The sequence below is a fragment of the Fomitopsis serialis genome (assembly GCF_022376445.1).
Source record: "Fomitopsis serialis strain Sig1Antser10 chromosome Unknown B0H18scaffold_126, whole genome shotgun sequence".
NCBI classification, from domain to species: Eukaryota; Fungi; Basidiomycota; class Agaricomycetes; order Polyporales; family Fomitopsidaceae; genus Fomitopsis; species Fomitopsis serialis.
This window is the reverse complement of record NW_025955086.1, coordinates 76,253-96,319: the sequence shown is the minus strand read 5'-3', so window position 1 is coordinate 96,319 and position 20,067 is coordinate 76,253. Positions and strand designations below refer to the sequence as shown.

Below are 20,067 nucleotides of genomic sequence, written 5' to 3'. Positions count from 1 at the left end.
AGAGCCAGATCTACCAGGTGGTGGTGCTAATTTTGTTGATGCCAGTTTGAAAGTGGTGGTCAAGCAGGCCAAAGGAACACTGCTGATTTTCAAACCTGATTTTCTTCATGGCACAACCCCTCCACATGGTGCTATAAACCATGCATTTACATTTGCATTCTCACGGCGTATAGCCAACATGAAACAGGAATTGGATGCACGTGGGCAGTCTATCGCTTCATTTGCTGGGGCTGGAGAGGGCAATGATACGTAGGGATTTGTGTAGCATGAAGATATTTACTTTAGCCATCCCGGCCATGTCCACCGAGACCGTAACCACGACAGTCCTGCACTCCTGCACATTAGCTATCTTCCGAACTGCCCGCCGCGATCGCCACGTTCGTCGTCGCAGGCGCAGTGGACGCAGCAGTAGACGCGGCGAAGGGCTGGGTCACACCTCGATCATTGACGACGTCCGGGCATACACGCGTAAAGCCCGTCTTCAATACCGCACACGGCGCTGCACGCGTCGGCCTGCTCACGGCGTGACAGTATCGGCAGCCACCTTGGCAGTCTGCCTGGCAAGATCGTTGGCACCACAGACGTTGACGTGATTGTCACACATGAGCTGGGTGTTATTGCCGATGTTCTGAGGCGAAAGAAGCCATCATGCGATATATAATAAGGGGTTCCGTACTTCCTAGGACCTGGCAGATCTCACCGTGAGCGTAGCTCGGCGGGCTCATACTCATCTCCCTGCGGTTGTCGAAACCGACGCCGTACACGATTTGCGGGACGGTGCAAGAACTAAAGTCACCGACCTGTGACGAGGCAAGCATGGAAGAAGCGGGGGTAGCTGCTGTTGCACTCGAAGCCGCGGTAGCCCAGAATACGGAGAATACATCAGTGGATTGCGTGCTGCAGAACAGCTTGAGAACGTACTGACTGCTCCGGCGACTTCGGTAGCGGTTACCGTCATCGTCGCGGTCTCGTCGACAGTCACAGTGGCGACAGCCGTTTCCCGTGCGAGTAGCCTTTTTCAGCAAAAGCCGAGGGCGTCCGGATGTGGCTATGGTCCTTCCCGCTGCGGGAGACTAGGGAGAAGTTGCGGGAATGCGCACTGTCCCTGCTGCGAGAATGTCAAACGGCAAGACTGTCGGTTCGCGTGAGCACGCACGCGCTTACTATCACAGAAGTAGCAACCAAAGTTGCGGAATTGTCTCGAACCTAAGTGTGGCCCTTGTTCGAGCAGCCCTGCACCTTCCGTGCGCATGCACAAGACGTGCCTTTTGCCAAGTACGTCGACAGCACAGTTCTACAGACGCTCCGCTCAAGTTGACGGCTGTGGAACTCGACCTCGTCCTGCAGCAACTGAGCTAATGCGATATTTACCTGCGGCGGAAAGTGAGCTGGCGAGAGCGGTACGCAATGTCGAGAATCGGCGCGGGATGTTTGGGTTGGATCCCACGACCGATGGCTAGCGTAGCGCGATCCGGTGCAGGAACAGATCGCCCGGCCTTGTCACTACATTGCGGGCCAGTCTATGCGAGGGTCCCGAAGATCAAACAGCTTACATCGAGCTGGACATGAAGGCGACAATCCCGCGGTTGCGGCAGCCGAGCTCCAGCGCTGTCATCGCACTCATGAGGGCATGCACTTTGAACCCGTGTACCTCCATCATCTGTGAAGCATCGCGTTAGACATTGGAACCGCCGATACTAGACGGCAGCTAACTCCTGCGCGCGCTGTTATAGCCGGCCTCGGCATCTCGGTCGGTTCACGGCCCATAGTGCCTCGTACAGGTCCTCCTCGCTGAAGCCATCGCAACATCTCGCGAGCATAACTTTGGTCTTGCTGGACAGCAGCGTATCGCATGCGATCTCAACGGATTGCAGCGCAATTGCACTAGACATTCATTAGTACCGTATCAGCCCAAGCGTGCGCTACCACCCACCACGCGCCGACGATAATAGCCGTCGTAACACCGAAGCATCCGCGCTTGAGCGTGCCATACCACCGTCCGCCCTCGGTCTCCCAGATGTCGCATTTGCTGCCGTACCCGTACTTGGCATACCCCGCCCCAACTTGTCTGGCCTCAAGGGCTCACGATCATGGGACAGCTGAATCTCCTGATTGAAAGACGGCTTCGTGAAATCGTAGCCACGGAGCTGCTCAGGCGCCGGAAGCAAATTAGCGCTGGTCTGGCGTCGCGAAAATCAGGGACAAACCAACCAGACGTAGAGGAGGCCGTTGAAAGGCAGCTACTTGATGTAGCCCATCATCCAGGCCATTTCGACGCAGCCTGCCGTGGTGAATTCTCCGCGGGCCTCCATGTCCCAACGCGTACGAGAACCACCCCACACGCCAAGCCAGGCGAAGCAAGCCACAGCGGCTGTCTGCCATCGGGGTCTAACATGCCGCGCAGCTGCGGCACGCCAGGAAAGGACCGGGAGTGACCCAATGCGAGGGAGATTGAAAATCCACATGTGGCGTCACGCTGACCGTCTGCAGGACACGTTCCACCCCGACTCCGTTACAGTAATCACTCTGGCAATCCGCGGCGTTGCCGCGAGTGATCGCACGGCGTAGGTTACTCTGTTGTGGCCTAACCTGATCCACATGGTGATTTCAGGAAGGCCCATAAACCGGTCTATGCTGCCATGGGGTTCCGCCCAAACCGGCTGAACCTCAGCAATGCTGAATAGAAGCAGACACATTAGACCAAGGACGGTGAACGCCGGCAGAGGACTTCGCAGAGAACGTACAGACCACCATGGCCTCAGAGCTCTTGCGCAACAACGCCCGGACTGTCCACGAGACTGATGGCACGAGGCTGCCTGCGGAACAGCCAGGAACGAAGCCCGGTGTATCTAGGCGTCCCGATTACGAGACCAGCGGGGAAATTTATTTCCCCCAGCTCTCGGAGGACCCGCGGCTGAGCAAACTCACGCTGACGCACAGCGCCCCGGGTTGGGCGCGGATCTGGATTCTGACCTTCACAGTTCCAAGCAGCCGCAACCAACTGACCAGCATAACGCGGTGGGCGAGCTCGGGCCTCCCGTCGAGACCGTCAATCTCGCGGCCAATCTCGAGAACAGCGGCAAAACCAGCACTTAGCGCCGGGCCAAGCTCCTCCAGGGGGAGCTGAAGCACGCCGAGAATCTCATTTTGCAGAGGGGTCCTTCCACCAGACAAGTCCTTGGGATGGACTTCGAGAGTGGCACCTCGTCAGCCCGCTTCTTGAGTTTCCGGGCAACGATGGCGCCCGATACCTCGATAGCCTTGAAAGGCACATCCTCGACGCTGGCGACTGCAGCTGCAACAGCACGCTGGGCTACGATGCCACGATAGGGGACGGTGCCGGCGATAGACCGGATGGCCAGAACAGCAGAGTACTTGCCGAAGAGTGCCCAGCGAAGGCACCGCCGTTCTGGACCAAGTCCTTGGGGCGCATGTCCTCGAATGCTGCGCGCGCGGTGACGACGGGCGGTATCTGGGCGAACTGTGTAGCGCAGAGAAAGCCCGCGGGGCAGCTGAACGCTGCGGGCGAGCTGCTGCAGATATCCATGCCCGTGCCCGTAACCCTGGCCGGTGACGAAGTAGACGGTCTTCGGCTGTGTAGCCACGGCAGCAGTGCCTTCGTGGACCTTCAATGCGAACAGCGATGCTGCCGTCAGGTTCCTGAAGGACAGGTCGGCCCAACGCCCCTCGTGTTCGACGCACATAAGCCGGACAATGCAGAGGACAGCTCCCCCGTAGGACATGTCGGTGATGTACTCGACAACACCGCCGTCCTGGCCTTCTTCCACTTTTGCGTAGCCCTTTCACAGCCTCGCGATGATCTCAGCGCGCCGCCCGAGCCCGGCCAACTACGCCACACGCTTCTCCAGTGGCATACAGAAAACAGTGCCACCGACCTCTTCCCACATTTTGCAGCGCGCGTGGCGACCATGTGGGTGGCCTCACAGAGTTTAGAGCTGACTAGGGGGATGCCGCAGGTCCCCGCTGAGTAGGTGCCTCCCCGCTGGGCATCCCCACGGCGACGATGGGATGTTTTGGCCGAAGAGCCCGTGTGCGCCTCCTCGGCGACCATAACGCGGGAGACGGGAAGAGGAAACCGTCAAACGTCATGGGCAGCATCCCGGGCTTCTCGACAGGCCGGCCACCAGTACAATATATAGCTAGACATCGTCCGCACCACGGAAGCCAGAGCCAGCGACGGGGGCTGCTGTCGTGCTGGCGTATCGAATGGTATGTCAACAGAATTGGCTGATGGAAGTCCTCGCACGCATGGCGATATCTCGCATGGCCGCCCGTCCACTGCAGGATGAGAGGGAAGTAGGGATTCGCTGCGGCGATGTTGACGGGCCCCTGCTTTAGCCACATTTCCTCGGCCATCGTATCCGGGCAGGGGCTACGGGCCAACATCCATGACACAGACAGTAGTGTAGGTTTACCTCACGCGCAGCCGTCGTTAATTTACAGACGGGGAACGATCGGCTCCACAGCTATGTCTGGCATGATGGGGAGCGCAAAACCTACACGTCGATGACCGACGAAATGAGCTGCACGTTGCACAACACGACGGACAGTGCGACCGACGGGTGCTCCGTGGAGAGGAAGGGAGAGGAATGGATGCAGGCATATGTACGTGCCTCCGGGATGATGGCAACCTGGGGGTAGACAATCAAGTGGCGGCAGCGGTCGTTGTGGTGGTCCGTAGCCTGGATCACGCCGTTCTCGAAGACGGCACCGACGTTATCCTAGAGAACGCCGCCCCGATGCAGGGCTCGAAGAGACCGCGAAGTTGCAGGGAAGCGGTGGCATGACGGTATGCCAGCACCAGTGTGATATCTGAGGGGAGTGGTGGGCAAGAATCGAGCACTCATCCGAGGTACACAGCAAACCTTCCGTGCGTAGCTAGCCCTAAAATACGCAGCGACGCTGCGTGCACAATGGATGGCCTACAGGGAGCCTTTGAGTGTGGGGTCGACTGGACAAGAACGTGCGTGCGTACAATTCACTGAACAGCCATGACCATCAGGATCACGCCTCCAGTGGCCAGGGATGATCGATGACGCACGACCTCGCGCCTTCTGAAGCTGCGGCGGTGGATGCAATTGCAGCCTTGGGATACATGACAGGCTTGCTCGCAGTAAGAATCATGCCTGTATCTCATCAAGCTCGGAAGAAGACACAACAGAACGAACGAAACCCACCGGAACGACCCTGGTTGCCCTCCCTCCAGATGCATTTGGCGAGTATATCCAGGCGAAGATACGGAATCGCAAGCCGTGTGGGCTGCCTGAAGGTAGAGAGGCTAGAGGAGAGGCGGGAGTCGAGCACACGCAAATCGAATTGGAACAGCAGCGAGCACCGCAACGGAGGACGAGGACGAGGAGGACGAGGAAGATCCGGTCCCGACAACGACTCAAAGCGGTAAGAGTCTGCACACTATTCAGACCTGGGGAAGGATTGACCTTGGAACTTTTTCTCGAGCCGCGCCGAGTCGGCCTTGTCATGCTGGCCGGATCTTCAGACTTCAGACTGTAGGAACACGGGGTGGTGACGTGTATGGCCTTCAGGGGAACGGGCATCGCGGAACGGTCGTGCACGACCTGCAGACGGCGCGGGATGAACATTCACTGGCGAAAAACAAAGGATATTTCGCTCGAAAAGCATAACTACTTACAGGTCGCTTGCTCTGTGCGAACGTGGACACTCCGGGGCCGTACGGTTGCCCGATAGTCCGAGGCCGGGCGTTTTGCACGACGCGCCTCAGCCACAGCGCATCGCTGGTCACCGTCAGCACGCTCAAGCTCGACACTGGTCACCAGACTATACTAGTACCATACTCCAGACTTACACTTCCCCGCGATGCCATCGGAAGAGGACATGACAATTCGGGGTAAATCCGTCGAGGTTCGTCCGCTTTACAAAATGGGCTACAAGCATGGGGCCATAGTTCAAGTTCATTCCAGATCTTTTGGCAACGCCGGAATGCCCAAATGGCCAGCCGCTCTTCCAGGATCCCGGCAGGTCTTGAAGACACCCTACCTAAGGGCTCGCTGCATCTCTCCAGAGCAGTATCGCAGCGCACTGCTGTCCCGTTATTTTGGCGTCCGGTGATGTCGGAAACCATTCCGAACGAAAGTCACCAAGCGACGTCTTCGACAATCAACGTGTTCTCGTCAAACACGCCTGAACCCCAACCACCTGAGGTAGCAGGAATCGACCCCTCCGATTCACCCCTCACCTCCTCTAGTGAGGGAGAGCAGCCAGCATTGACGAGCCCACCACGTCAATTGCCTGCTACAGGTCAAACAGCAAGGATCCCTATCAAGAGGAAGCGGCGCCAAGCTGCACAGAAAGGATGGAAGGGATGGACCTTGGTAGAGGGTTCCCCTCCTTATTCCTCAACTATGAGCCAACTCGACGTGGTTTCTGCTCTGCCGCGCGGGACGACCAGGAGCGGTAAAATGTTCGGTCCATCGTAAGCCTGGGATGTGAGTGCTACATCGTTGCTGTCCCGACTCGGGGTTCCATACTAAATGCACTGCTCAACGGCCAGCTATACGTGTCTCGTTGACAACATCAAACAGCTGCGGGCAGCCCTGCCCTTCGATTCCAATTCCATCGGTCTTTGTTTTTGTCCTTCGCTCCGATACTTAGCTCTTCGATCCGCCTTTGGCCAGCATTTGTCATTTTGACAAGCGAGTCACTCATCAGCAAAAGTACCTAGCTACTTCGTGCTTGGTAGTATAAGTAGCAGTGGTAGTGTGGTAGGAAGGCCCCGGTGTAAATAGAGGCTGGTAGCAATGTGCGCGCACTCAGTAGCGCCTGGTAGCAATGCGATCGCACTTAGTAGAGCATGGTAGAATACGGTAGTGTCGCATCTGTTGACAGCCCGTGATCAAACGACTTCGATACCGCAAAACGTCGGTTTACAGTGACAAAATGCATATGGTACACGAATATGTTAACTCTTGCAATACTAAGGTTCGGCAATCGCTGTCGTATATAGTCACAGCCGAGGCTTACACATCCGAGCTATCTGCTCTGTTCGCCTCCAATCTACCAGCGCGCACCACCAATTATGCACTGAGTTTGTCATGCATGCTACGCGACAAGCCAGCGAGTGCTTGTTCAATGGGTGGAGCACCAGATGCTTCGCTGTAGTCGTAAATCAGCAAGACAGGTGTGTAGACACGTGACATCAACAGACGCACCGCGCTAGGTCATGCAGGTCTTGCCGTATGTTCTCGACAATTCGCGGCGCAACGTCGGACCAATCCTCTAGCTGCCGCAGCTAGCACCGATACTTCATGCGGTTCGCAGTTTCGGTAAAGTGCCCCGCCTTCACGTATTTGCTATCATAGTTGAGTATTGGGAGATCCCGACGTCAATCTAGTATTATATCTAAGCACGAGCTCTTCTCCAAAGATGCCAACGGAGATGAACAAGGGATTGGACTCACAAGTGTAAAGATAAGAGCATAAGTCTGCAAGGTGATTGGTCGGAAGTGTTGAAGATAGGAAACCCCATGGCCGCCTTTCTCCCGGAAGAACGACACTTGGACAGCGTTGAAGATTATCTCGTGCTCTGCAAAGTCTTCCTGGCTCTCTACGTCCTGTGTGTAGGCGCATTGCAGCTCTCAGTCAAATGGTAGATATAAGAAATGACCGTGACGTACCCTCCAGTGGAAGCTGGGACTGTCTTGATCGCCTAGAAGGTGCATGTATTTCATAACTCGCACTTACAACAGCCGGACGATTGTTTGTGTCGCTTTTGAATCCATACGTAGGTTCGATCAGCCGCAGTACGGCCTCCTTGACATGGCCACGGATACGGGAATCCCTATCCTTATCTGTTGGCGGTGCCTATGGCACAGTATCGGTCAGTGATGGAATATCAAGGGCTGTTTAAAACCTTACAATGCCTTCGATGCGATCGGTGAGCTCGTAGGTCTTGCCCGCCGACTCACAGACTGCTTCCCGGGCCTCGTGCGTCCCCAAAACTCGTTCCGTATCAGTCGGGAATGCGTTTTTTTTTCAGCACATACGCGGCCTTCGTGCTTGCGACAGGCCCGAGAGCTTCGCGATGTGCGGCTCATAGTCTTAGGCCTTAGGCGACCCTGTGGGTAGTGGGACATCGCGAAACCGAGGCCGCTTCGCCTCGGGCTGAGTGACCGATCTCGTCGAGGACGCTTGCAGCCATGTCTTTGGTGACGAGCCACTGGCCTAGATGAACCGTCACGGTGGCGATCGGGGTGTGTCGCAGGGCTTGGACTGGGGTATGCTGGTGTAAGACGGCCGCAGTCCGACCTATCAAGAAACTACTCGGTACATGAAGACGAACGTCATAAGTTACTCACCGGGTTCCTGTGTGAGAGCTAACCACACGATTCACAGGCGTCATGGAAGGAACACCTCACGAGTCAAAAGCACCTCTCCGACACTGACGTCGTGTTTCCGCACTCGTAGCGGTCGACTCTCGCCCTTTGGTTGGCCGGGATGCGAGATTCTTTCAAACATCCAGATCTTTTTCATTCCGAGCTGGTATAGATGATCAACCTTCCCGCAACTAGGCAACAAGGCACCCTGCTGCGAGACGATCCGCGCTGTCAACGAGAACTTACCGCAACGACTGCTCACCGTTCAGTGAACTACGACAGGCCTCGACATCTGTCCGTCTCGTCTTTGGCGCGACCTTGGGACCACGCCAAACGATGGGTGAGCCAGCGCTGTCATAACGGCCGCGAGGCGACTTTAGTTGACGGTACTGTCAATACAGTCTGTGCTGCTTACCGGAGACTGCCTCGCAGCCACGACGCGTCGCCCGGAGCTCGTTGTAGCTGAAAGACTGCTTCCACGACCAATCTGTTTTATCTGTAAAGAGCGGGTCAAATACATACCGAGAAGAGCATTGTACTCGCTGTTAAAGTGGAGCCTCGCGGGCCTGTCGACTCGGGAGGACGTAGAGAGAGTAGAGAGTAGAGACGGGCACAGTCAATGTCTTAGATGCACCGATACGCGGCGAACATGGTGACAATGTTGCGTTTGCCCTTGGGGTAGTCGTACTGGTAGACCACGAGCATGTGAGTAAGTCGACGGAAGCGTCATGAATGTCGACGTACGTTGATTTCGGGGAGTCCTGGCCTTTCGCCTTATTCGTCACCGGACAGCGGTCGGTCGAAGTGGTTGTCGATAATGAAGGGGACTCCTTCGCGGGGATCGACGTGAGCGTATTCGACCACGAGAGGGTCTTGCTCACTTGCTTTCGCAGCCGCAGCAACCAAATCTATACTCGCCTATACAACAGAAGACATGAGGATGAGCGGGGCAACGCGAGAGCGACAAAGAGAAAAAAGGGGCTACGAACCAGATGCAATAGGTCCTATGCGAGAGCACGGTGTCCGAGATAACGCGCGACGACGGGCGCCGCGCGAGCAAAGACGTGGCGACCAGTTGGAGCAAAGCAAGCATGAAAGACAGAGATGAGCATGTCGCGCGACGGCTCTGCCACACGCACGGCGTCGCGTGGGCGTACCAGTCCTGTCCCTTCGCCTTCTTCGTCGTCGAGGCGCGATCGGTCGAGATGGCGTCGACTATCGAAGGCGAGACCTTGGCGAGAAAAGAGTCGAAGGTGTTGGACTCAGACAGCAACCAGCTAATTTGCTTCTGCATCGGCGGCGGCACGACGGCGGCGACGGTTGCTCGATGGCGTGGGGCATCCCATGGGTATTGTGCGAGGCGATGTGGATCTTCGCATTGACAAAACCTGGTGGTGTCGACGGCAATGCGTACGATACGGGGAGTACGATTGCTCGGGTGTCTCGGGCTCGTGGGTGGACTCGGGTACGCCGTGCGGGCTGCGATGAAAGGCATGGGGTTGCGCTTCGGTGCGAAGCTCTGGGTGGTTGGCGCCGTATGGCATCAATGTACCGGTGTCGGCGCAGGCGAGGGGAGCACGTACGTGGAGTAGGGCCCGTGGCCCTTGAAGTTCCTCCACACCTTCGCCTCAAACTCCTTCAGCGCCGGCGGTTCGATGCCAGTGAGCTGCCACTCGAGATAAGAACACGTCTCTCGCACCATCTGGTTGATCTCGCGGGGGGCGAACATGCCCTGGTCTACGATGCTTCAAGACTTGTCCGAGTACGTGTCGTCGCAGATGACCTTGGATGCGAAAATGAAAGCGGAACTGAATAGACGGTGGCTCGACGAGCAGCGGGCGGCAGGAAACCGCGCGTTTAGACGTTGGAGGATTCAGAGGGCAGTCAACGTCGGCGATGTGTGAGTTCGCGTTCTATGGAGGGCTTAGGCGATAAATTAAAACAAACAACGCGAGAGGCGGCGACGGTGTTGGCGGGCTGGCGATTACATAATAACGGAGGGAGGTCCGGACATGCAAACGGATGGGTCACAAACCTCGCACAGGGCTTCACGGTCTCTTCGTGTCCGTAATACGGGTCGGGCTGTGGATGGACGGATGAGTTGGCGAGTCGAGCTGTTGCTACGTGCTCACTAGTCACAATCATGTCGTGCGTGTCATGGCCAATACTGCCGCTTCATGTTGCGGCTGGCCGTTCATTGTGTCCATAATTTCTGCCAGGTACAGCTAGTCGAGAGGGGGGGCGTTAGGGACTCGCCGTCCCGATTACCATACATTTGTTACATGGGCGCCGGTGAAGAACGACTGTACCGAATGAACAAGACTGAATCCAGCTATCACCCTTGATTAGGCGCCGACGGCGGCGCTAGCAACCCGCCCGCCGGGGCGGGGAGCTGCGCCGCGGTAGCTTCAAGGTACTGCAGCAGCTCGCCCGAGCCCTTATCTCCTTTTTGTATACGCTCCAAGACCCCGGGTACGTCCTTCACCTGCTCGTACAATATCAAGACCTTGCGCATTGTGACGAACCAGCTATCTGCGCGGCGCAGCGCCTTCTGAGCATGCGTACTTCGGACGTCGTCCTCGTGTGACATGTCATCACCTTGGATCTGCAACGACTTAAGACAATCGCGTTATGACGAACGATTATACATACCGTGTATGTGACCTTCTTTCCCGCCCAGTACCTGATGAAGTTATCGGCGAACTGGTAGCTTTCGAGATGGCCTTGGAAAGTCAATGGCCGCCTGTAGTTCCTCTGAAAAGCACTCCACTGCATTCTCAACTGAGGTTGAGCACTAGTAGTGAGCTCAATGATTTTAGTGGTAATTGCAGCCGAATGCTGCTCCGGTGTATGCTTGTCCAAGCGGGGGACGTCCTCTGCCAGAAGAGGTGACCTCGTGATCTCTGGTTGAGAACTCTGGGCAGCCTCCGGGAGGCTGGCGATCAGCGTGGGCTCCTCGCGCATAGCCTCAGACTGGGCAGCCTCCGGGAGGCCGACGGTCAGCGTGGGTGCGGGCTCCTCACGCGCGACCTCAGACTGGGCAGCCGCAGCATCTGACAGGAACGGAGCTCGCCACAGGTCTGATTGCGGAGCAATGTCCTCAGGCTCAGCAGGTGCAGGATCCGGCGAGACGAAGGGAGGAGGGGAGTCCCTGTAGGAGACGGGCGAGGCCGAACGCTCGTTTTCAATATGAGCCTTGACATCAGTGACAGGCTGGCTCTCCACAATGATTGGTGGGTGTGTCGCTCTCGACCTGCTTTGGTCCGTAGGAGACTTCGACTGGCTACCCGATGACCATTCCAGGGACGCGGGCTTGGGTAAGATGAAGCTAAACAGCACTTCAGGGAGACGTCTGGCTGACTTACTCACCTCTAAGACATAAATGAGGGGCTGCTTGTTCTCGAGAACAACGGCCGCTAGAAACATGGCCGATTCCCCGTCCGGACCAAACTGAGCGAATATCTCGTAGATGGGGTATGACCACTCAGGATCTCGACGCCGGTCCAAAGCGAGACGCGCAGGCCCTGAGGAGCTGTATAAGACACTTCGTATTGAGCCAACAAGCGACTTCGACAAACCGGCAATAGCAGAGCCAGAAGATTGTAGGGCGTTAAGAAGACTTTGTACCCCCAACAAGAAGCACGGATACACTTCGTCCCTCTTAACAGTGAGGTTCAGGCTCACGAGCGTCGTGAACGTGTCAGTCTTCCGTAGGTCTACAACCACCACGTCGAAGATCTGTGCATGTCCCGGTCAGTTTAGTACGGAGACAATGAGTGTCATTACACACCTCAGACGTGAGAGGTTCGGTATCGAGCGGGTCGGTTTGAACACCTTTTTCGTGAAGCTCGTGCTGACCTGCTAGTGTACTCTGCTCGGATCATTACGAACCGCTCAAATTGATCCAGAACAAGCAATTAGAAGTGGCACATACCTGCATACTGATTCTACAACTCCACTCCTTCGTCCCAGACACTGCGAGGTCTACTAGCTGAAACTGACAGCCTGAGCACGGTTCCGCGGGGGAAAGTACGGGTGACTTCCAGTGTATAATTATATGTCATGTTGCTTCGAGCGTGCATCTAGGCGCTTCTAGATTCCTCTATTCGGATTATTCGGTCTGCCGACGCATTTGGCAAACTGGGGAAGACACCCTGTCGAAGTGGGGAGCGTCGAAGCGAAGAGTGTCGAACAGACGAATCGAAGCGAACGGTAGTGGATACATCAATCGCACCTATCGAAATGCTACAGCAGCCGATAGAAGAGCAAAAAATGATCAATAGAAGTTCGATTGAGGTGCCAGTTCAGGTCTGCGATGGGCTCGCTGACTATCACCCCTCACCTCGCCGCGCCAGCATGGAATAGTGGCTATACCCGAGTCTTAAGCTTCATACTCGAAGTCTTCTATGCTCTCATCTCAGTCGAGGAGAAACCAGCCTCCGAGTATATCTCACGCGCATGGCATGCACGCCTACGAGTGCATGCGGGCGGAGCCTATATGGTGGTTGACTGAGAGAAGGCTATCGGCCCCGGACTCAAAAGGTCATGTACTGTGGTCCGCAGAAGAGTTGTCGGTCCATAAGCAGCACTGGCCGCAGCCATGAGTGGCGACGGGGTAGGAGACCAGGCTGCGGCCGTCCTTTGGCGAGGAAAGAGGGCGTTCGCCGATGTCGTCACGAGTTCTACAGTGGCTGCGAGACCTGGCAGAGACGAGAGAGGGACTCAGGGAGTGATGTCCGTGTGACCCACGTATCCGGAATGAGTACTGGAACTCTAATTTGGCTGTTCGCCGACTGGATTCTATGATGAGGCTCCCCCGTTCGTCAGAGCAGTACGAGTATCGACTGCACTGTACTAAGACGATTGTTAGTCACGACTTACACCACGACCAACCAAAGCATACACTCTACTCCGCCACTGGCAACGCGTCAATAATCGCTGGCTATGTGCTACAAACCAAATGGGATCGCTATATACGCTACGGGCGGAAACGCGTAGCGCTATGGGAGAATCATGGCGGAAATTTGTGCACACTATGCGCTACAGCGCTACGCGCCGCATAGCTGTGGGGTCTGAGGTTCATACTTACTTCCTGCTATGGGCGGAATTGCTTAGCGCTACGAATCGTCGCGGAAATTTCCGGACGCTATGCGCTACGGCGCTACGCGCCACATAGCTGTAGGGTCTGAGCAAGGTCTGAGGTTCGTACTTTCTGCCCGTTTCGATGCTCCCTTCCTTCTCTTACCACCGCTCGCTGTTCGCCTGCCACCACGCCGCAATGTATCGGTCGCATGACAGATAAGGATTGCGGGGATACTTCGTTGCTCGACACGGATGGTCCCTGTCAACGCCAGCGCCAGCGCCAACTTCACGCAAGACTTTCTGCTCACCACCCGAATTTCATACATGGGACGTCCTCCCTTCCCACTGGCGTACCTTCTTCCGTCACCCAGTACGTACATTCGGTGTAGTGCGGGGCGCCGTCATTGACCAGTGTTCACGTAGACACACATGCCGCCCAAGTCGTGGACGACGCCCGAGCAAGCAGAGTTTTGGTCAAGACAAACAAATATTCCTGCGCGTCAACCGTCAAAACAGTATCAAGACCCTGTGTAGTGCCCAGGCCGCAAGGCAAGGGACCGCTAGTCACCGTCACGCGAAGGGGAGATGCATTAGACTCATGGAGCACGAGACCGTTACTCTGGTTGCTCGGCAACCGGGGAACCCTATTTCTGGCATCAGCATTTCACAATGACCAAACAGTCAGACACTCACGTATGTGATGTAGTCAGGACTTTCGCAAGCCTTGTACTCCTCCAGAAGCTCTTCCGCAGTAACCCTATAACGCCCGTTTAACTCGCGTGAGCTTCGAAAGCAAGACGATTGCGTACTTGGCATCGTCGAACTCTTCCAATCCGTTTTCGAATATCTTCTCCTTCTTGTACTGTTCTACAAACGCGTTCCTCTTGCGCAAACGGTCGAACTGATCGATCATGCGCCTGAAGAGCTGCAGCGCGGCGACGACACGTAAAAGTTACGGTGCAGTGGACGACACGCAAGGTACGCACGGAAACGATGCTCGTGTGGTTCGCAAGCATGAGCCCGCTTACACGGTGTGCCGTGCTTATGTACGGTGACTTGCGCGTGAGAGCCACCTGGATGGAGGCCGGGCCCCAAGGGATGAAGTTGGCCAGTTGGCGCTCGCGGATACGGAGTAGCGATTGGTGGACCTGTGATCTCAGTGAATACACCACACCCGTGTGGGTCCGAGAGCACGTACGTCAGGGGGATCAACGTTACCCTGGATGATGTTAAGGATGGAGATGTAACAGGCGGTCTTGCCTGGCGTTGTCGAGACCATGCGGTTCTTGGGATGGAGAAGGCGGCGCATCACGTCGAGAACGGTCGTCCGCTGGATGGGTTTTGCCTGCGGCTAGATATTGGCCAGGGGACGGAGTCGGTCAGGTTGAATAGCCTACCTTGTCGATCTGGTCGCTCGTGAACGGGGTGTATGAAGTCATGAGGAAGTGGCACCGTGGTGTCGGAATGAGAGAGGCGATGATGCTGACGAGGTCATTATTCATGTATCCGGGGTATCGAAGTGTTTGGGTGCTGGCAGCCATAACAGTGGACATCTGTTACGCGTAGTTATCGCAGACGCCGGAGTCCCATTATGCAGCTCTTACCAGTTGATTTGCTTGGTCGAATATCGGTGTCTGGACGTGTAGCCTCTCTGCTGATATCAGCGCGAGGGCACCATTGTCTAGAACGACAACAGAATCGGCGTGGTTTTTCAGTCGCTTCAGCCTGTCAGCAGGCTGCCGGAGCGCCATTTACGCGTAGAGCCTGGCCGTACTTAACGACCTTCGGTTTCGCAGCCTGCTGCTCAGGCATGCTATCTGACCTGCGCGTGGACAGGATTTCGTACTCCCGCGCCGGAGACGCGGCCTATCGATGCATCCGTCTCCTGCTCGCCGTCAGCCTTCCTCTCCTTACCCGGCTTCAACTTCGCACTCCTTGTTCCGCTGTGGGTGAGTTGCAGGGCTGCATCCTAGCATAGAACGAGCCAGATGAATGACGAGCGACAGGTGAGAATGGTGATGTAGCAGCGACGTGGGATAGTTAGATCTAGTCAGGAGGTGAACGCACGTCGCATAGACTCGGAGCCTCACAAAGTCACGGGCAGTCCACTTGAGGTTATCCGCTATGTCACCACTACTGTACAGTGCTACGTAGGTTCGGAGCACGTCTAGTCGCCTGGCCGAACCCACGGAGCACGAAAAACCGCGCGAGGCGGCCTGTTCCGAACCGAGGGCCCCGCACAAAAAGTGCGCCGCATATGAATTCCACCAGAGGAAGGGTCGGAGGACGTTGGTAATTATGTATGAAGGCCCTGGCTAGACATAACCTGTTTCAATTTAAGGATAGCGAATCTCGTTGTTAGCTTCAGGTTTAAGTTCGTTTGCCGGCTGCAACTTCGGCTAAGTAACGGTTTCGGCTAACAGTGGCGCGGGGTAGTGTCCGGGCGTCTACCCGACAACTGGCCACCTTTACCCACCGTTAAGTAGTACGATTCAGACGAATGCTGGATCATGGATGTCGTGCACAATGGTTCGTATCAGTACGATCATATATCAGCGATGCGGTGGCATCGGAGAGCTCGCGCTAACCATGCTCTGGAGTTCGTTGGACATGTGCTAGGTGGGGAACGGACGACGGTGAGATGGATGAGGCGAGGGCGAGGGTAAGCCAAACGCGCAGGAAGGCTCGAAAGTCGATACTCATCAGGACGCTTCCAGGGCTTCGTCTCCACGTGAAACGGCTGGGTCCAGTCGTAAAAGCTCCCGCTACGTCTGTACACCCACCATCGTCTCGGACGTCAGCCGCCCTGGTCTCGCCACCATGAAGCGGAGCAGCTACCGCGCCCGAACCCGACGAAGGATGCTTGATGCTTACGGGTCTCGACACCATCCTGCACTGGCCCTTCCCTCATGTGGATATCTCCCGTGAGCATCAGTTCATGCAGCTCGCCCTCGTCCTCCGCGACGAGCCATCGACCTCGAGAAGGCCGTGTAGGCTGACGGGGCCCAGGCTCCACGAGGGCCTCCCGTTCCCGCAAGGCTGGGACGCGTACGCTCAGTGTGTGCTGCTGTCGATCAAGCTGTCCACCATTTGCGTGACCGACAGCCTGCAGACGCACTCGCACTTCTGCTACTCCGGCTTCGACGGCATCTTCCCGTCGATCCAGGAACCCGACACGGATGCCATTTCGACTGATGCGTCGAAGAGCGACGCGTATAATTTCGAGAGCGCTGCCCGATGCGATCACTGGAAGGTCTTGTAGTCGCCAGTAACTGTGCTTCACGTTTGGCGATCGGAATTTTACATGTGGGTGTGGAGGCGGGTCAGTCTCCTCGTTGTCTTTATTACTCGCCCTGATGGATATTTCACATATCACAGCGACATGGACGTGTAGAAGATAAGATCGAAGAGAAGACTCGTGTGTTATGATATACATAACAGAGTAAGCTGATGTACAATCGGAGTAGAGAGGAATCGTCTCTGAAACATACAGTCTCTGAAACATATAGTCTGTAGCAAGTACAATAAATGTAGTGGCATTGCACGGCCTAGACGTAGCGGAGTGTATGAATTTATCAGTTAGCCATCAAATCCTGGTCGGAAATTACTCACTAGATGATCTGGCGCAGCACATGGAACGAAACTAAGCGTGGCCGCCTAGGTCACGGTGGCAGATTGCGCTGCGAGGGCCTCATTTTGTGCAGCTTCCTGGGCCTTTTGGGGATCTTGCTGTAACTGTTGGTATCGTGTGGCGATGTACGATTCCTTGGCAAGGACTTGTTTCTTTCCATCAGTTTTGTACGAAAACAACACATTGAATGTGTGCGGATACTCTTGCCGAGCTTGTTGTGCGAGATTTGCATCGGCGGCTGCACGGGACGCCTGGAGCATCTTGTGTATGGCTGTTGCTGTCATGCGCTTTCGGGTCTCAGGTTGAGTATAGGCTTCCCAAAAAGCTGTGGCTCCTAGTCGGAGGTACTCGGTGACAATAGTCTACAAAGATATGGCATGAGCGCTCGGACTGTTTGAGCAACCGCACCAGCTCACCCGCCATTGGCACCATCGACTTTTGATACTGTCCCATGCTCTGGTGTGATTGTATGTAAAACATTCCCTCCAGAGTCCAATCGGTATGGGGGTCCCACGAATGACAAGGGGACTCGGTTTCTCGCCTGTCCACATTGCGACCAGCTCATCTACGTTGCCTGCAAAGAATATAGCCGGAGGTTCTGGCACTTCAGATCGGGCAAAATGAAAGGGACCCGAGGGAAGCACTATGTTGCATGTCTTCGCCAGACTTCGGGAGCCTGCCGTTGCCGGTATGACTTCCGTTCTGGTTGGCGGATTTGAAGTAGTACCATGTCCGCCTTCGCCTTCGCCTTCGCCATTGATTGAGTAAGGTTGGATTCTTGGGGCCTGAACGCCCGATGTGTTTGCAGAACCCAAGAAGCCCATTAACTCCGTGATCAGTTGATCCCTTCCCTCCTGTCCATCAATAAGTATCACCGACCGACAGCCATGCGACTGGTCACTTACCGGGGACGTGTCAGGCTTAGTCCTCATCGCAGTAAGGAATCCCATCAATTCAGCTCTGAACAGGCCGCTTCCAGAATCTTTCTCAGGCTGTTTACCGGTAAGCTTTCACGTACTAGCACTTGTATATTCGTATACTCGGTAATACCCACCCTAGACGAACCGCTACAGGCAGTTTCAGCGTCATCATCCCTCCCAGAGGGGCGACTAGTAGCAGGAGTTGTTTGTTTATTCTGATCGACATGGTGGTCATGAAGTAGTACTTGTGCTCCTGCCTATGGAGAGAATGCTTCGTCAACCAGTGATCGCTAGATGGGTTTTCAAGCACCTACCCACTCAAGAAGACCTTGTCGTTGTGCGAGCGATCTATCGTCCGTGGAGGGCACATGATGGCCGTTTGACTCGTGGCCTTCCGGCTGCTTTTTCTTCTCCCAACGAAGAACAGATTTTTTCAAGTGTTTTCGTGAACGAGGAGGTTGCTGCGCTGTTGAATCGGAAAGTGAAGATTCCACCGATCGGGGAGGGTCTTGTACCTGCATTCGCGGCCCTTTGTGGGATCGGCGCGCCACTTGGGGTTCGCTGTGTAGTTTGAGATTATGGCGATACAGGTCAGGGAAGAGAACACACGTCCAGAGCTTTTCGTCTTGGCTGAAGCTGACAAGTGCCTTGATATATTCACATTTTCGCCTTATGCCGGATGCCTTGACACCGCATCGAGTCATGATATCCTTTAACTGGAGTGCAGTCAAGGCAGACCTGTTCCCAAGATGTCGTCAACATAGCATCAAGCCGTATCAAAGGAACCTACAGGTTTATCTCCTCTGTAGCAACCTGACCAGTGGCATCTACGACACCATATTTCGGGAGCCTCACAACGACATTGCTGACTTCTGATACTCCGTTTACACCAGGAGCCATGTCCCCTCGATAGCAACAGAACCTGATGAAATGCGCTACACAAAGCCAAAACTGAGTATGAGTGGGCGCGGTTAACTTCGAACGATCGAACATTATATATCTGCTGAGACATGCCATACTTCACCTGAAAGAACCTTAAATGGTGCGTCGCATGTGTCCTACGGAGCCGAGTACTATGCAGACAGGTCCCCATATCATATGTTTGGTATGTAAACACTGCAGCAACGCATGCTTCTGAGCGTTATAGCTCATAATGCATCCTCCATCCCGCTGTCGAATGTCTATACAACATACAAGAAGACGTAGGACGGACATGCAACTTCCCAATCCATCCCGAGACGGTTGTGCAGTACAGCACGATCCGTCACAGCACACGATCCGTGACGCGCACACGACCTGGAAATGATATGGTGAGAAGGCAGCGATATATCCCGTTGTCGGAGGGGCAGCGCAGTCACACGTGCTTGACGACACGTCCAGCGGCCCACCGGAGAGCGTGGTAGACGAGTAACTCACGACTTACCTTCATAACTCACGAACCCAGGCAGGCGCGCGCATCCCTCGGGATCTGCACGAAAGCGGCATTGTATTCACCATTGCGTGCGCAGTCCGCGTCTGCCCCACCTTCTGTGGTACGAGGTCGTGGTGCGCCTTGTTCGCATCGGAAGGAGCTCTCGCTGATCTGTCAGCAGTCGATATGCGGACAACCTGCGGGGCCGGACTCACTGGTGGGTAGTCTCCAGGTTTTCCATCTCGATGTACGTAGGACCTCTTGACCGAGGCGTGGTGGTGGTTCACGTTGGCTACGAGTTCTAAGGATGACAGGCTCCTGACGTGGTGATGGTGTTCCTTCCTCGGGTATGGGGGAGGGCAATCGCCTGCGCTCACGTTGGCGATCATAATCACTTGCAGGACGATCGGAGCGCGGTGGGCGATGAAGAACAACAGTTGGAGATGGGGAGCATCTTGAGCGTTCACTGCCCATACACATCCTTTGAGGACGTTCCTCAGACGACCGACTCGTCCATCTGTCATGACAAGAGGGTCCAGGACGACGGTATGGACCCTCAGGCTCGTATGCCGGAGAACGGGTACGCCGTGACGATGGTACCCGGACATGGGAAGGTTCACTGACAAGAGTGGGCGAACGCGACCGTGCCTGC

At 55.6% G+C, this 20,067-nt stretch overlaps 5 protein-coding genes across 5 annotated transcripts; 1 reads left to right on the top strand and 4 right to left on the bottom strand.

Annotated features, from left to right (window-relative positions):
• Nucleotides 1-1,367: 1,367 nt before the first annotated feature.
• Nucleotides 1,368-3,743, bottom strand: B0H18DRAFT_1124547 (uncharacterized protein; the record flags this gene model as incomplete). The annotated part of the gene is made up of 7 exons (XM_048034876.1): nt 1,368-1,503; nt 1,554-1,660; nt 1,761-1,884; nt 1,934-2,063; nt 2,087-2,180; nt 3,007-3,177; nt 3,252-3,743. The coding sequence occupies 7 exons, from the start codon at nt 3,741-3,743 to the stop codon at nt 1,368-1,370; spliced, it is 1,254 nt and encodes a 417-aa protein (XP_047887463.1).
• A 6,963-nt stretch (nt 3,744-10,706) lies between these two features.
• Nucleotides 10,707-12,311, bottom strand: B0H18DRAFT_1124545 (uncharacterized protein; the record flags this gene model as incomplete). The annotated part of the gene is made up of 6 exons (XM_048034875.1): nt 10,707-10,976; nt 11,024-11,683; nt 11,741-11,895; nt 11,950-12,109; nt 12,162-12,242; nt 12,306-12,311. 6 exons carry the CDS (start codon nt 12,309-12,311, stop codon nt 10,707-10,709), a joined length of 1,332 nt encoding a protein of 443 aa, XP_047887462.1.
• A 1,756-nt stretch (nt 12,312-14,067) lies between these two features.
• B0H18DRAFT_1124544 (Tubulin/FtsZ) lies at nt 14,068-14,994 on the bottom strand (the record flags this gene model as incomplete). The annotated part of the gene is made up of 6 exons (XM_048034874.1): nt 14,068-14,097; nt 14,147-14,210; nt 14,263-14,378; nt 14,440-14,601; nt 14,652-14,798; nt 14,851-14,994. The coding sequence occupies 6 exons, from the start codon at nt 14,992-14,994 to the stop codon at nt 14,068-14,070; spliced, it is 663 nt and encodes a 220-aa protein (XP_047887461.1).
• A 1,325-nt stretch (nt 14,995-16,319) lies between these two features.
• On the top strand, nt 16,320-16,715 carry B0H18DRAFT_1139830 (cobalamin-independent synthase; the record flags this gene model as incomplete). Its single annotated transcript, XM_048035627.1, has 1 exon — nt 16,320-16,715. One exon carries the CDS (start codon nt 16,320-16,322, stop codon nt 16,713-16,715), a length of 396 nt encoding a protein of 131 aa, XP_047887460.1.
• A 395-nt stretch (nt 16,716-17,110) lies between these two features.
• B0H18DRAFT_959052 (uncharacterized protein) lies at nt 17,111-18,904 on the bottom strand (the record flags this gene model as incomplete). The annotated part of the gene is made up of 5 exons (XM_048042780.1): nt 17,111-17,446; nt 17,990-18,076; nt 18,150-18,261; nt 18,614-18,742; nt 18,795-18,904. 5 exons carry the CDS (start codon nt 18,902-18,904, stop codon nt 17,111-17,113), a joined length of 774 nt encoding a protein of 257 aa, XP_047887459.1.
• Nucleotides 18,905-20,067: the final 1,163 nt, after the last annotated feature.